Raw genomic sequence first — 17,207 nt, 5'->3', positions numbered from 1 at the left:
CTGCCTTTTTGTGGAACAACCAAATAGATTTACGCTCCGCAATGGATTTATACATTAGACTTATTTGTATACAATGGAAACCATGCACTGAAATATAATTATTGAGTATGACTAATTCCAAATTGTGGTGTGATAGTTTTATTTAATTTTTTTTAATGCAGACTTGTCTTTATGGTACTGGACAGAGAAAACAAATTCATTTCACAAACCCAACAAAATTTCAGATGGTGGGAATAAAGTCAACTACAGATTTAGTCCATACTTCAATCTATAGGTAAAAGACGTTTAAACCATGTGCCAGCTTTACATATTTCTGAGCACAGCTACATTAATGTTAGTGAACTGGTGAGGCAGTGTATTACTGATGTACAATATACCTCCAGTACAAATGCACATGTTTAAAAATACAAACTTCCACTCTTATATCAGGCAGTATCCACCAATATTTATCACGCTTCACTTGTGTGAAATAGAAGCATCAAGAGATGTATTCCTTTTTAGTACTACTATTTTACATGAAACCCCTTTTGGTTTAATGATTCTACAGTGTATGCTTTAAGACGAATGCAAAAAAACTCAGTTGACCTAGTTTAAGATGCCTTAAATTTAGAGGAAGGCAAATCTCTAAGGGGTCTATTTAGCAGCTAGCATGTGTTGAAGCTGTGTAGACCTTCTTTCTTACCGGGACAGCATGTATACCACATTAACAAACACTAATTGCTGCTATTATGAGCTAACGGAGAATGGGGTGGGGTGGGGTGGGATAGGGCAGGGAGTGGGACTGTGCCCTACAGTTAATGTGGGGGTAGTTAGCATGCATTAATTTAACACAACAGTTACAACTATTTGAGTAGTGTTAGCTGCAACATAGTTAACATGTGGTAATCCATTTCCACTTCATTAACTGTATAGGAAAATGAATGCTCCAACAGTTAAGGAAGAGGTTTGGCATTACTGTACATGACTTTTAGCAACTGCAAATCCTTACAGTACTTTAGTAAAACAGGGTCATAAATATATTAAAAATGATCTCAAGAGCTCACAACGCTTATGAAACAACCCATTATATATATTTTTCAGTTTAAAAAATAAAATAAATTGAACATACATTCATATGACTCCCAAGCAGAACAATGTTTAATATGTCCAAAATAATATCTAACAACATAATTAGGGTCTGATTTGCTAAGCCTTTTGTAATAAACAGAGTGCGAAAGCATTTTAGAAAATCAAGCCCTAAATGTCCAGGTTTTCTGAGTTAGACCAATGCCCATAGGGTGCAGTATAAGTGTCTGAGTAGTCCTAAAGAAAACGTAATTTTGCTTCTACTTCCAAAACATGTCAATGTAGTGGAAAAGTAGCATTATAGACTGTGCCTTTAGAATTTCCTCTGTAAACACACTAATTAAAATGTGTTCTCATGATTAGTTTAGAAAACAATTCAATTTATCCACATAAAGGACATTTTTAAGCATGCAAATACTTTATAGACCTTTTAGCATGTCACTTATAATTCATACAAAATATTTTTGTAGACAATTGCAATGGCAGTCTGAATTTGCTACCAAGATTAATTTACAACTATTATAATCTATTTCATATACATGAACGCCATTATGGCACATCATTTCTGCTAGTTTATAAACAAAGGACAAACATTAAGCCAATACTCCTCACACTTTTTTTTTTAAACATATCCATTCCAAAGCAGCAAATAATTTTCCATCCTCTCTTAAAGGCTTACAGGTGGTTCTGGAAGAAGTTATTTCTTATAAGAACTTCCAGATTTTCTTTTTAATTATATACATCTGTATCCACTGAGTGGACATATCATCCTTTTTACATTTTTAAATCTTAAAATTTGATTTGCTTGTGATACCTATGCTAAAACAAGGTACGAGTTTTATGTAGCATTTTGTAATAGCATGGAATAAATGAGTTTTGTAATCTGTAGAACTGTTGCATGTAGTGCATACTGTACTACCACAGCTCCAAATCCCTTGTAAATGCCTAGCATGCCTTCTTTCTGTTTTACAGAGTTAATACAGTCTCTCATTCCCTCATATTGGGTATTGATAGGAACTACTTCGTAGCCAAGGTCTGTATTGTCTATTATTGTGCGTGTTCCTTGAATATGAAGGCGATGCATAACTGTCTCCAATGGGTAAAGACAGACATCAGCACAAAGGCTGCCAGCAAAACTTGCAATAAGTTCAGGGAAATAAGCATCCAGCATACTCTGCACTTGACTAGAGCTCTCTAGACTAGGATTTTTTTTCTTTAATAGGAACAAAGTGATCTTTTGGACAATTGAGCTGATGATATAATGAAGAACTCCATGAAGAACAGTGGGAAAGGTCAAGACTAAGAGAGGAAGCAGTCGTTTGCTATGAGGGACTCCCATGCCCATCACTCTACCCATCCCCTCTTTAATACAGTCCAAAATTCCAGGATTGTCACGAATGATTTCACTCTAGAAACACAAAAAGGAAATACAAAAAGCAGATTAGTGAGGCACAATCTGAAACTTTAAATTAAGAATACATACTGTTAATTAGATCTATACACTATAGCACATAGGAACAAAAGTCATTCAGAAGTAAGAACAAAGGCTGGGTGATTAAAAACTAATTTTTATTTTATATAATATGACATTTTTTATGTCACACTAGAAAATAAGTAAATTATAAATGAGTAGTTTCAGGGGCATTTATTAATTAATTGATACTGACACATAATTGCAAGAGGACATTTCTATTGTAAAATGGCCATAATAAAGGTAAATTTTAGCTACATACACAGACCTTGACAACTCTTATTTGAATCTAGTTGCCAATGTATGAGACCTCTCACTATCCCTTTCTTCCTATCTCCCTCCCTCGCTCATCTCCACCACAGTTCAAGAGAAAGAGCAACCCATCATTTATTTGTGGAAAAGGTGAGCCGGTAGATATTATGTATCTGGATTTTCAGAAGGCGTTTGACAAAGTACCTCATGAAAGACTCAAGAGGAAACTGGAGAGTCATGGGATAGGAGGTAGGGTTCTATTGTGGATTAAAAATTGGTTAACAGATAGAAAACAGAGAGTAGGGTTAAATGGTCAGTATTCTCAATGGAGAAGGGTAGTTAGTTGGGTTCCCAAGGGGTCTGTGCTGGGACCGCTGCTTTTTAACATATTTATAAATGACTTAGAGATGGGAGTAACTAGTGAGATAATTAAATTTGCTGATGACACAGTTATTCAAAGTCGTTAAATCACGGGAGGACTGTGAAAAATTACAAGAGGACCTTACGAGACTGGGTGTCTAAATGGCAGATGGCGTTTAATGTGAGCAAGTGCAAAGTGATGCATGTGGGGAAAGAGGAACCCAAACTATAACTACATCATGCAAGGTTCCACGTTAGGAGTCACGGACCGAGAAAGGGATCTAGGTGTCATCATTGATGATACGTTGAACTCTTCTGCTCAATGTGCTCCTGCAGCTAGGAAAGCAAATAGAATGTTGGGTATTATTAGGAAAGGGATGGAAAACAAAAATGAGGATATTATTATGCCATTGTATCGCTCCATGGTGCGACCGCACCTCGAGTATTGTGTTCAATTCTGGTCGCCAAACCTCAAAAAAGATATAGTGGAATTGGAAAAGGTGCCGAGAAGGGCGACAAAGATGATTCAGGGGATGAGACGACTTCCCTATGAGGAAAGGCTGAAGAGGCTGAGGCTCTTCAGCTTGGAGAAAAGGCAGCTGAGGGGAGATATGATAGAGGTCTATAAGATAATGAGTGGGATTGAACGGGTTCATGTGGAGCACCTGTTTACGCTTTCCAAAAATACTAGGACAAGGGGGCATGTGATGAAGCTGCAGTGTAGTAAAAAGTTTTTCTTCAGTCAATGCGTGGTTAGACTCTGGAATTCATTGCCGGAGAAGGTGGTTGGAGCGGTTGGCTTAGCGGAGTTTAAAAAAAGATTGGACGGCTTCCTGGAGGAAAAGGACATTGAATGTTATTGAATGGATGTAGGAATAATCCACTATTTCTGGGATGGGTGGGACAAAATGCTTGTTCTTTTGGCCGCTGTCAGAGACAGGGTGCTGGGCTCGATGGACCCTTGGTCTGTTCCAGCATGGCGATGCTTATGTCTCTTATGTCTTATTTATTACTGCCTTTTGATAGATAAGAGAGTAAGAGGAGTTAGAAAATAAGGTGACTAATTTAAAGAAAGTTGAACATGAGGTCAGAGATGATTAAATGTTATCTCAGCTAGGGTAGGAGTGGATAAACATGTCCTGCTGCACGTGTGTGTGTGTGTGAGAAACTAAGAAATTAGTTACTTCTTCCATTAAAGGCCTGGTTGAAGAGACAAGCTTTCACCGGCTTCCTGAAGTACAGCGAGTCTTGTGTTAAGCAGAGCTTTTCAGGGAGTGCATTCCAGAGTGTGGGGGCTACTCTGGAGAAGGCTCGCTTGCGGGTATCACAGCGTTAATGTCTTTTGGAGAGGGTGTGGTTAGTGATAGTCCTTGAGAGGACCTTAGTGTCCTTGGTGGTGTAGAGAGGGTCATCCTATTCTTCAGGTACTCAGGGCCATTTCCTTTAAGGGCCTTGAAGATCAGAATTTTAAATTTAACCCTGTATTGTACTGGCAGCCAATGATGTTTTTGCAAAAATGGTGTCACATCGTTTGCAACCTTCTATGAGTCTTGCTACAGCATTCTGAATCAACTGGAACTGGTGCAGACCCTTTGTAGTCAGACCACTGTAGAGTGAATTACAGTAATCCAGTCTTGATGTTATCATGGCATGAACAACTGGGATAAGATTTTCCTTCTCGATGTAAGTAGAGAGGCAGCATAGTTGTCAGAAGGAGCAGCTCTTGAAGGTTGCTTGGATCTGGGGAATCAAAGTGTTCCTGACTTGCGATTTGAGGGGGAGTTCATACTTCCCAAAAGATATTTTAATGTCAGGTACGTGTCCACTTGTGTTAGGGACCCAAAAAAGCTCAGTTTTACTTGGGTTCAGGCAAAGTTTGTTGTGCTTAGCCCATTCCTGAATTTATGTTAGATAGGTAATCAGTTTATTCAGGGCTGCAGGTAAGTCAGGTTCAACGGGTATGAAGTAGAAGCATATTGAAGCTCCTTTAGGGCCTAATTTCTTGAAGGCTGTTTTCTGATTAAATCAGGTCCTCAGTACACTATTGCCAAGTGCTGGCACAGGCCAACAACCTCAAAAACCTCCTCCTCCTCCCTCCCTGTGTTCTGTCAGCAACACACTAGAGATCCCCTCCTAGACAAAATAAAGAAGAAATCATCTCAAGCACACAAATCACTAGAGCTTTAACTTCTGTGGGCAAGAGGCTGAGCGAAAAATTTTACAGGCTCATTGACCACTTAAGGAAGAAAACCAATACCACTTCAGATAGGTACACACAACGACCTTATTGTTGAAAAATCTGGTGAAGGGTTGATCAGTTATTAGAGCATGGAGTTCACTAACTCTGTGTACTAATTTTACTACCATCAAACACAGGATCTTTCAGGTCAGGTACTTCAGATCACTTGAGTCTAGTGCCTCAAATGAAGCTTGGGTTAGGACAAAGTTGAAGTCCCAAAGACACTGCATGAGATTTAATAGGAGGCTTCAATAAAAGCAAGCCCTGCATAAAGAAATCTAGAGGCTATACAGAGATGTCTTGTCTTCATGGAGATGTGACAACTGCACTAAAGAGGACCCTAACTAAATTCGTTTTTAACCCTAACTCAAAAATGAAGAAACTATACAAGCAGTTTTGTGTGGGACAGGAACAGGGGGTCTACAGCCCTTCCATTTATTTATTTGGATTTATTTACTGCCTTTTTGAAGGAATTCACTTAAGGCGGTATACAACAAGAATAAGTCAAACATAAGCAATAGACAATTACAGCAGTAAAAATATTCAAACAATACAAAGTATGACTTTGAGGCATATTTTCAAAGCACTTTGGGAGGCTAAGTTCCATAGGTTTCTATGGAACTTTGGGAGGCTAAGTGCTTTGAAAATAAGCCAGATAGTATGCTACATTACAATGTCAACACAATACACAATAAAACATTTTAATAGACAGCAAAACATGTAAGCAAAGATGGAATACATAGATAAAACAGAGTTAAGAGGCAGAATAATTTAAAGAAGTTGCAAATGAAGTCAGAAAAGTGTTTGAACAATATCTTAGCTAGGGTAGGAGTAGATAAACATGTCCTGCTATAGTTTTTTTTAGATTGTAAGCTCTATTGAGCAGGGACTGTCTCTTTGTGTCAGGTGTTCAGCGCTGCGTGCGTCTAGTAGCGCTATACAAATGTTAATAATAATAATGTGCAGCTGGTATCATTTTACTTCTTCCATTAAAGGCCTGGTTGAAGAGCCAAGCTTTCACCTGCTTCCTGAAGCATAGCTAGTCTTCAGTTAAGCAAAGCCTTTCAGGGAGTGCATTCCAGAGTGTGGGGGATACTCTGGAGAAGGCTCACTTGCAGGTTTCACATCACGTGATGTCTTTTGAGAGGGTGTGGTTAGGGATACTCCTTGGGAGGACCTTAGTGACCTTGGAGGTGTGTATAGGGAGATCCTTTTAAGTACTCTGGGCCATTTCCTTTAAGGGCCTTGAAGGTCAGAGTTTTAGATTTGGCCCTGTACTGTACTGGTAGCCAGTAAAGATTTTGGAAAAAATAGTGTGATGTGGTCACATTGCTAACAGTCTATGCTACTGCAGCATTCTGAATCAATTTGGGCTGATGCAGACCCCTTTATAGTCAGACCAGTGTAGAGTGCATTACAGTAATTCAGTCTTGATGTTATCATGGCATGCACAACTGAGACAAGGCTTGCCTTATTAATATAAGGAGACAGGCAGAGTAGTTGTCGCAAGTGACAGACGCTGCTCTTGAAGGTTACTTGGATTTGAGGGATCAGAGTAAGTGTTGAACCGAGCTGTATTCCAAGGTTCTTGACTTGTGATTTGATGGAGTTCATATTTCCCAAAAGAGATTGATGTCAGGTATGTGCCCACTTGTGTTAGGGACCCTTAGAGGTTTGGCTTTACTTGGGTTTGGGCAAAGTTTGTTGTTTTTAGCCCATTCTTGAATTGATGTTAGCCAGGTAATCAGTGGCTGTGGATAAGTCAGGTTCAATGGGTATGAGTAGCTGCACGTCGTCTGCACAGATGTAGAACTGAGTGTCCATTGACCAAATCAGCTTGGCTAGTGGCTTGAGGTAGATCCTGAACAGAATAGGTGACAGTATCGATCCTTGCTGCCGAACAATATAGACTGCTGCCCGTCTGACAGGATCTGATCCAGGCAAGAACTGTTCCACCGATACCTGTTTCTGCCAGTCGTGCTAGCATAATCTCATGATCCAGTGTCAAAAGCTGCTGAGAAATCTAGCAGTATTAAAACCGAGGCAAATCCCCGGTCTCAGTTTCTGTGAAGATCATCTAGTAGGGATACAAAGACTGTTTCTATTCCATAACCAAGCCTAACTGGAAGACCTGAATATATGTATACCCTAGAGGAGGGACAAGGGAGATATGATACAGACATTTATATACTTGAAAGGTATTAATACAGAACCAAAATCTATACACTATAGCACATAGGAACAAAAGTCATTCAGAAGTAAGAACAAAGGCTGGGTGATTAAAAACTAGTTTTTATTTTATATAATATGACATTTTTTATGTCACACTAGGGAAGGGAAAATGGTAAAACTACGACATAAATTGAGGTTACGGGGTGGTAGACTTAGGAGTAAAGTCAGAAATTTCTTTTCACAGAGAGGGTGGTTGATGCCTGGAATGCCCTCCCAAGGGAGGTGGTGGAGAGGAAAAAAAAAAAAAACGGTGCATCTAGCTTGACATTACTCATGTTGCTTCTTATTTTCTTCATTAGGATCCTTTCCCCATTTTTTTTGAAGGATGTTCTTTTGGCTCTAATAGCCTCTTTCACGTCACCTTTTCACCATGCTAGCTGTTTGCTATTCTTTCCACCTTTGTTAATACTTGGAATACATCTGGTCAGGGCTTCCACAGCGGTATTTTTAAAAATGGTCCACGCCTGATTTAAAGTTCTAACCTTTGTAGCTGACACTTTTAGCTTTTTTAACCATTTTCCTCCCTTTGTCATAGTCATCCTTTCAAAAAGTAAATGCTGCTACAGTAGATTTCCTTAGTGACTCCACTCCAGATAGCTCAAATTTGATCATGTTATGATCACTGTTTCCCAGCAGATTCAACACCGTTATTTCTTTTACCATGCTCTGCATTCCACTAAAGACTAGATCTAAAAACAGCTCTCCCTCTTGTTGGTTCTTGGACCAGATGCTCCAAGAAGCAATCATTTATTACATCTAGAAATTTTACCTCTCTAGTGCATCCTGATGTAACATTTATCCAGTCAATATTGGGGTAACTGAAATCACCCATTATAATGTTGCCCAATTTGCCAGCTTTCCTACTTTCCATAAACATTTCTTCATTTGTCTGTTCTATCCTGACAGACGATAGAACAGTACTCACTGTCTCTCTTCACACATGGAATTTCTATCCATAAAGATTCCACACTATTTGTTTCATGTAGAATGCCTCCTTAGAGTCTGGAGTGGTCCCGGAGAACTGGAGAAGGGTGGATGTGGTCCCTCTGCACAAGAGCGGACGTAAGGAGGAGGTTGGGAATTCCAGACCTGTCAGTCTGACCTCTGTGGAGAGTACACTAATGGAAATACTTCTAAAGTGGAGAGCGTGAGGTTTCTTGAATCAAATGGACTGCAGGACCCAAGGCAGCACGGATTCACTAAAGGTAGGTCATATCAGACAAATTTGATTGATTTATTTGACTGGGTGACCAAACAGATGGATGTGGGAGGGGCACTAGATATACTGTACTTGGGTTTTAGCAAAGCCTTTGACACAGTTCAGCACAGGCGACTGATAAATAAACCAAGTACTCTTGGTATGGGACCTAAAGTGACTGACTGGGTTAAAAACTGGTTAAATGGGAGGAGATAGAGGGTAGTGATAAATGGAGCTTGCTCTGAGGAAAAGGACGTTATCAGTGGTGTACTGCAGGGATCAGTCCTCAGGCCGGCCCTCTAACATCTTTGTGAGTGATATTGCGGAGGAGATGTCTGGTAAGGTTTGTTTCTTTGCAGATGACACCAAACTCTGTAAAATAGGGTGGACACCCTGGAGGGTGTGGTTGACATGAGGAAGGATCGAGTGAAGCTTACAGAATGGTCTGAAAATTGGCAACTAAGATTTAATGCTAAGAAATGTAGGGTCATGCACTTGGGTTACAATAATCCAAGGGAACTGTACAGTATAGGGGGTGAAGTGCTTCTGTGTACGAAAGAAGAGCGGGACTTGGGGGTGTTTGTGTCCGAAGACCTTAAGGTGGCCAAGCAGGTAGAAAAGGCAATGGTCAAAACCAGAAGGATGCTTGGGTGCATAAGGAGAGGGATGACCAGCAGGAAAAAAAATGTGATAAGTGCCTTTGTTTAAGTCTCTGGTGAGGCCCCATTTGGAGTTCTGCGTGCAATTCTGGAGACCACACCTATGGAAAGATATAAACAGGATGCAGTCTGTCCAGAGGGCGACTACTAAATTGGTAAATGGTCTCTGTCATAAAACATATAGGAACAAGTTTAAGGACATCAATACGAATAATGTACAGGAGATGAGCCTTTTCCAAATGAAGGAAAACTCTGGAATGAGAGGAAATAGGCTTAGCAGAAATCTAAGAAAATACTATATCATGGAAAGGGTGGGGGATGTGTGAAATGGTTTCCCAGTGGAGGTCGTGGAGACGAGGGCTGTGTCAGAATTTAAGAAAGTATGGGACAGGCACATGGGATCCCTTAGTAAAAGAAGGAGCTAGTGGTTACAGAGGAAGGGCAGACTGGATGGGCCATTTGGCCCTTATCTGTCGTCATGATTCTATGTTTCTATAATGAATACGTACGAGACACATTTGTATACAATATGAGAAGTAGACTGGTTGATGAGTCCTGATTTGAGAACCACTGCTCTAATGAATTTACTCAAAGTTTAAAAACAACCAAATATTGCTTAGCTGCCATCAGCAAAACAGATTATATTTTATCCTATGATCCATTTGCAAGTATTGCATACCACAAAAAAAAAAAAACCCAAGAACATATTGCTGCTGAAAATGCTACATAGAAACTACAAACATGCAGAGAAACAGAACCTATCTAGCACACCTAAATTACATGAAGCCATTATAATTGAAAATTCAAGAAATTACATTTTCAAAATTATTTCCACAACAATCTAAAAAATTGTCAAGGATATATTTGGAGGGAAATTTTCAAAGTAATCTGCCTGAAAACTGTATAAGGATACACTTATTCCCCCCCCCCCCCCCCCCCCCCCCCCCCATACAATGTGGACAAAGTATACACCATTATCTACTAATGGGGGAAGTATTCCTTGGGGTGTAGACGGTCACCAAGTGCACATTTCTTGTACCTTCACATGTGTTTTAGTCATAAAAAGCACCAGCACAAAAAGAAGATGCAAGTGTGTGCAGATACTGTTTTGTTAGGCAATTTTCAAAGTAAAGGTATACACAGTACTTTTTACTTTTAAAATTACTATAAAATCTGAGGGTAAAAGTTCAAGGACTTTGCAGTTATGCTAACATTATAAGAATGAAAATTTCTACAATGAGAGATATACTTAACTTTTTTTTTTTTGCACTTTGTTACAGAGTACTCGTATTTTTACATGTGGGAATAAAGGACTGGGTTAGTTTAGGGGAGGGAAATTTTGTGATCACCATGGTTACATACACATGCACACTTTGAAAGCTGTGTCTTTTGTGAAGTTTTTCACACCATATCGAGTTGGTCAAGGAATACAGGTACAAACAGCTCACAAGCCACCCACAGTACAATCTAGGGCTGCACATTGAGTCAAATTTTTAATCACATGAATAATCTCAAAGTGGCCCCCTCACATTTTCACCTGTATAGTGCAAAATATAAACTGCAGATGTAAATTCTCAAAACTCACATACAGTTCTTCAGTTACTGAACTGAAAATAAAATAATTTCTCTTACCTTTGTCGTCCAGTGATTTTATTTTTCTAATCATCTTATTCCCTATCTCTGGTTCTGTTCCTCTATTTGTGCTCTAAACTATTTTCAGGGGGTCCTCTCTCCTATTTCTTTTCTCTCTTCTTCATTTCTTCCACTATATACATCTTTCACATTCAAACTTTCTGCCATTTTTCTTCCTCCTTATATCCATCTTGTTTCTATCCCTTCATCCACGGGCACCATCTACTACTACTACTTATCATTTCTATAGCACTACTAGACGTACGCAGCGCTGTACCTCCCTTCTTTGGTCTCTCTCCCCTCCCCTCCATGGGTACCATGTCCTCCATCTTTCTTCCCTTCCTCTCTATGGGCACCATCTCTTTTCTCTTCCCTTCCTCTCTATGGGCACCACCTTATCTCATCCCTTCCCTTCCTCTCTATGGGTACCATCTCATCCCTTCCTTTCCTCTCCATTGCAAAATTTTCATTTCCACATACAACCCAGTGAGGAGACAGGATACTTTGGTCTGAATTTCCTCCCCTTCCTCTGACTGGCAAATTTTTCTCTCCTATCACTTCTCCCCTCCTCCCTTGGTGTACCTACAGCCTTTTCTCTCCAGCCACCTCGTGTTCTCTCCTACCCCCACCCCACACAGTCTTTTCTTTCCTATCACCCTGTGACTCTCTCCCAGACTCTTCCTCACTCCTGCATATATTTTTCTCCCCTACTGCTGACCCCCTCCCTCCCCGATGCTCCTGCAGCTTGTTCTTTCCTACTCCCCTAACTGCACACCGGAAGCCTTTTCTCTCCTGCCAACCCTGTGTTCTCATTTCATTCCCCACTCCTCGTGGCTCTCCAAACTTCCCTTGTACACATGGCGATATTAAGAACACACTGCTCCATTCCTCTGTAACCGCTCTCTCTAGCATCCTGCCTCCTCTGATGAAACTTCCTGTTTCCTGCTGCAGGAGTTGAACGCAGGAGAGGGAGGGCTCCGGTTACAGAGGAACGGAGCAGTGTGTGCTCAATGCCGCTGTGTGTACAAGGCAAGTTTGGGGGGGGGATGAGATGCCAGAGAGCGACGACGGGGGTGGCAGGAGAGAAAAGCCTGCCGGTGTAAGACAGCGGTGGGGGGAGGGAGGCAGTGGTAGGAAAGAAAAATATGCTGGGGGGAAGAAGAGTCTGGAAAAGGAGGAAAGAGAAAGATACGTAGCGGAACCAGAAGCAAGCAGCTTGATGCGATTAATGCTTTAAAATTATTAACGTAAGTTAAAACTTTTAATGTGTTAATCACGTTAAAACGCATAAAATGTACAGCCCTAGTACAATCACACTGCTCTGTATCTGTTTAACTGTGGAAACTTTTGTAAAGACTTCATTCATAATGCTTATCATGTACAGTGGGGGAAATAAGTATTTGATCCCTTGCTGATTTTGTAAGTTTGCCCACTGACAAAGACATGAGCAGCCCATAATTGAAGGGTAGGTTATTGGTAACAGTGAGAGATAGCACATCACAAATTAAATCCGGAAAATCACATTGTGGAAAGTATATGAATTTATTTGCATTCTGCAGAGGGAAATAAGTATTTGATCCCCCACCAACCAGTAAGAGATCTGGCCCCTACAGACCAGGTAGATGCTCCAAATCAACTCGTTACCTGCATGACAGACAGCTGTCGGCAATGGTCACCTGTATGAAAGACACCTGTCCACAGACTCAGTGAATCAGTCAGACTCTAACCTCTACAAAATGGCCAAGAGCAAGGAGCTGTCTAAGGATGTCAGGGACAAGATCATACACCTGCACAAGGCTGGAATGGGCTACAAAACCATCAGTAAGACGCTGGGCGAGAAGGAGACAACTTTTGGTGCCATAGTAAGAAAATGGAAGAAGTACAAAATGACTGTCAATCGACAAAGATCTGGGGCTCCACGCAAAATCTCACCTCGTGGGGTATCCTTGATCATGAGGAAGGTTAGAAATCAGCCTACAACTACAAGGGGGGAACTTGTCAATGATCTCAAGGCAGCTGGGACCACTGTCACCACGAAAACCATTGGTAACACATTACGACATAACGGATTGCAATCCTGCAGTGCCCGCAAGGTCCCCCTGCTCCGGAAGGCACATGTGACGGCCCGTCTGAAGTTTGCCAGTGAACACCTGGATGATGCCGAGAGTGATTGGGAGAAGGTGCTGTGGTCAGATGAGACAAAAATTGAGCTTTTTGGCATGAACTCAACTCGCCGTGTTTGGAGGAAGAGAAATGCTGCCTATGACCCAAAGAACACCGTCCCCACTGTCAAGCATGGAGGTGGAAATGTTATGTTTTGGGGGTGTTTCTCTGCTAAGGGCACAGGACTACTTCACCGCATCAATGGGAGAATGGATGGGGCCATGTACCGTACAATTCTGAGTGACAACCTCCTTCCCTCCGCCAGGGCCTTAAAAATGGGTCGTGGCTGGGTCTTCCAGCACGACAATGACCCAAAACATACAGCCAAGGCAACAAAGGAGTGGCTCAGGAAGAAGCACATTAGGGTCATGGAGTGGCCTAGCCAGTCACCAGACCTTAATCCCATTGAAAACTTATGGAGGGAGCTGAAGCTGCGAGTTGCCAAGCGACAGCCCAGAACTCTTAATGATTTAGAGATGATCTGCAAAGAGGAGTGGACCAAAATTCCTCCTGACATGTGTGCAAACCTCATCATCAACTACAGAAGACGTCTGACCGCTGTGCTTGCCAACAAGGGTTTTGCCACCAAGTATTAGGTCTTGTTTGCCAGAGGGATTAAATACTTATTTCCCTCTGCAGAATGCAAATAAATTCATATACTTTCCACAATGTGATTTTCCGGATTTAATTTGTGATGTGCTATCTCTCACTGTTACCAATAACCTACCCTTCAATTATGGGCTGCTCATGTCTTTGTCAGTGGGCAAACTTACAAAATCAGCAAGGGATCAAATACTTATTTCCCCCACTGTATTTATTGTTCTCTCATTTCTGAACTATAGTTTCATTTTATGCAATTGAAGCATCATCATTTGATTTTCAATGATAAACATAAATCCAAGTAGATGGGGCAGACGTTTATGTAGCTATGGTTCAAACCTTAATGCATTATGACAAACATTGTAGCTTATCTAGGAACATTTCTGTGACCCAAAACACTGCCTAACTTAGAAAACTATAAAGTCTCCCCAGCAACCTAGCTCCAACCTAAGTTTGTCTGAGCTGGTGCACATATTCAAAAGTTAAAAATCAGGACAGATGGACAAAAACTAATACAGACATTAGTACAACATAAGCCTCTCCATGTAAAGGCAATGCTTAAAAATGTATCTGTAGGAAATAAGCAGCCTATCCTTCTGTCTGCTTGGAATGATGGGCCATTTAAAGACACAAGAGTAAATCAGCTTTTTCTTTAGTGGATTGACACAGTGAAGGGTGTTTCACCTCTGTAGACAGGCCCCATGGGTTCAGTCAGTGGCCTAAAACCAGGAGAACCAGGTTCAATTCCCACTGCAGCTCCTTCTGACTGAGGATGTCACTTAACCCTCCATTGCCCAAGGTATAAAATAAATACCTGTATATAATACAAATTTGACTATAACTACAGAAAGGTGGTTTATCAAATCCCATCCCCATTCTCTTTCAGTACTTTCCTATATTTGTAAAATAGTATGCTAAATTTTAGCAGACTTAAGTACAAAGGCCCCTGTGACAGAACAGTGTTATTTTAAGCCTGAAAAACTGCAGTTGGTGAATGCTTTATTTTAAAGCTGTTATAGAAAAATGAATGCCCTCTTTTTAGTTTCACTCGGTGAAGAAGTGAATGTACAGTACTGTGAGCAGTATACTTTTAAAACTTGTTCACTGGGCTCTGATTGACCAAGGAGCTCATTTCTTTTTTTTTTTTCTGTTTTTTTCCCCATTTCAGCCCGTGAGAAAGAGAGAGAAAGAAAGAAAGAAAGAGAGAGAGTGAGCTCTTTGCTGAAGTCCTGTAAAACAGTTATATTTGATAGCTAGTAGGCAGCTATATGTCCAGGTCTCCCCAGGTACTTTCTAGGAAGTAAACAAATATTTTAGTCTTCTAATTGATCCATTTTTCAGTTACCACTTGTTTGCTGATAGCACATTTTTTGTTCATTGTTCAATTTTTAAAGACGATAAATAATTGTTCATTGCCTCTGCCTGTCTGGACTGATAAAGAATCCTTGTGGTTTATGTGTTGGGTCTGTGAGTGCTGTCTGGGAACTGTGGGATCATTGGGAGTGTGGCCCCAGTAACCTAGAAATTACTGGGGATAACTTGAGAGTTGAAGACTCGTCCAAAATTGGTTGTGACCCAATCAGTAGAATGAGGGTGCTAGTGTAGAGCGTAGGTGGCAGGTGCCGGCTGACCTGAGCTGTGCTGGGGATAGACCCTCTAAGTGGTTGAGGGGTAACCCCAGGCGAGTGGCTAAGCATTTCATGACAGCCCCAAAAAGAAAAAAAGAAAAGAAAAAACCCTAACTAACCCAAAAAAAACCCACCCCCAACCTTGGGCTTCCAATTAGCACCTTTGATAAATCCTAACATTCTCTCCAATTCAATCATTATATGCTGGGAGCTCTATAGGACATATCTAGAGCAAGAATAAAGCACAGTCGAGAAGAAAGGAACATTTGGACTTACTTGTTAATTTCTTTTCCTTGAGCCCTGCCAGACCAGTCCACAGGAGTGGGTTATACCCCTCCCCCCAATGAACTGATGTAGCTATAGAAAAACAGCTCAGAGCTTGTCTTATAGTGGGCTTGTGCTGCCTTCAGCTCCTCAGCACCGTTTATCAAAGTTAAGACTACAGAAGACAATTCTTATGCATTGGGTTTCCGATTCACCCTCAAAATCAAACCTGGTAGAGTCAGATTAACCCAGGAACGAGAATTCCATACATCAAGGAAAAACTACCTCCAGAGTGGGATACAACATACCATTAGCTTTCTAAATTTGTCAGATCTAGAGTTCTTGACTGCCATGGCTTCCCTGGGTAGGTTCTAGAGTGGACCTGGCAGGACTCAAAGAAAAGAAATGAACAGATATGTCCAAAGTTCTCCTTCCTCACTGTCCATGCCAGATCAGTGGGATATACCCAAGATCAGCAACGATTGCTCTCAGAACTCCTATACCTAAGGTGTGGAACCCAGACCTTCATATCCACACTCAGGCACTTAGAGGTGCAACGGAGGCATGGGCATTGTCCAAACGTTATCATTTGTAAGACAGAGTCTAGCTCTGCCTATGAGGACTTTCGTGTTCTGAGTGGGCTAGCCAGTTAAAAGATTCCAGGTGTTTCTGTGAAGGAGCATAGCCAGGACACAGGAGTTTACAACAAGGAAGGGTGCCTTCTGTATAGGACTACCTTCCTAAGGAATGGAGGGAGCTGCCTAGTATTACTTATGGCCTCTGAATTTGGACCATGATCAGTATTTGGGGGAAGGGGCCAAAGATGAGGAAGAACCTTCCATAAATAATTCAAGCTAGCTGCTGAATATTGGTCCCTAAAGCTCCAGTAGGTCTCCAAAATACTGTTACCTCGTGAAAAGGATGAAATTGCACAACTCATTCAATATTGCAGTATGCCATGGCTGAAACACTGTGGTCCTATCTTGAACTAGCCCTGACCAGACAATAAGCAGGATCCAACCAAAGGAGCTCCTAGTATCATCTCCCTCTATTGGGCAAGACTTACCAGCCATTAACTTGACCAGGACCTGTCAGGTCTCATGAAGGCATCTTAAAAACCTCTGTTCTCTTTATACTGTTACTTGAAGTAAGGTTACTATTAAGGTTGTACCGAATAGCATATTTTACTATTCAGCCAAATATGAATAATGAAAAATGTTATTTGGCCGAATGCGAATAATGAGCATTGAGCTTCAAAATAATAAAAGAAACAACGTGAAATCAGAGATCAAGTGTTTATTTCAGTAAGATTTAGCAGAATTTTGATATCTGAAGGCAACACCTAAGCAAATAAATAAATGAAATATCTATGTAAAAGTAAATGTATATCGGATTTAGGAAACTATTGAAAATTTGGCAAGATTCCTTTCAAAAATGCAAAATA

The 17,207-nt window shown here is 40.8% G+C and overlaps 1 protein-coding gene across 1 annotated transcript in view; it reads right to left on the bottom strand.

Annotated features, from left to right (window-relative positions):
* Positions 1-516: 516 nt before the first annotated feature.
* Positions 517-17,207, bottom strand: part of SLC25A46 (solute carrier family 25 member 46) — a 98,658-nt gene continuing 81,967 nt past the window's right edge. The window contains exon 8 of the mRNA XM_030193466.1: positions 517-2,473. Coding sequence (XP_030049326.1) covers positions 1,904-2,473 — 570 coding nt within the window. The 3' untranslated portion in view covers positions 517-1,903. The remainder of the gene's footprint in view (positions 2,474-17,207) is intronic.

This window comes from Microcaecilia unicolor, chromosome 2 (assembly GCF_901765095.1).
Source record: "Microcaecilia unicolor chromosome 2, aMicUni1.1, whole genome shotgun sequence".
NCBI lineage: Eukaryota > Metazoa > Chordata > Amphibia > Gymnophiona > Siphonopidae > Microcaecilia > Microcaecilia unicolor.
The sequence above is the reverse complement of the archived record's forward strand: the minus strand, read 5'-3'. Positions and strand labels throughout refer to the sequence as shown.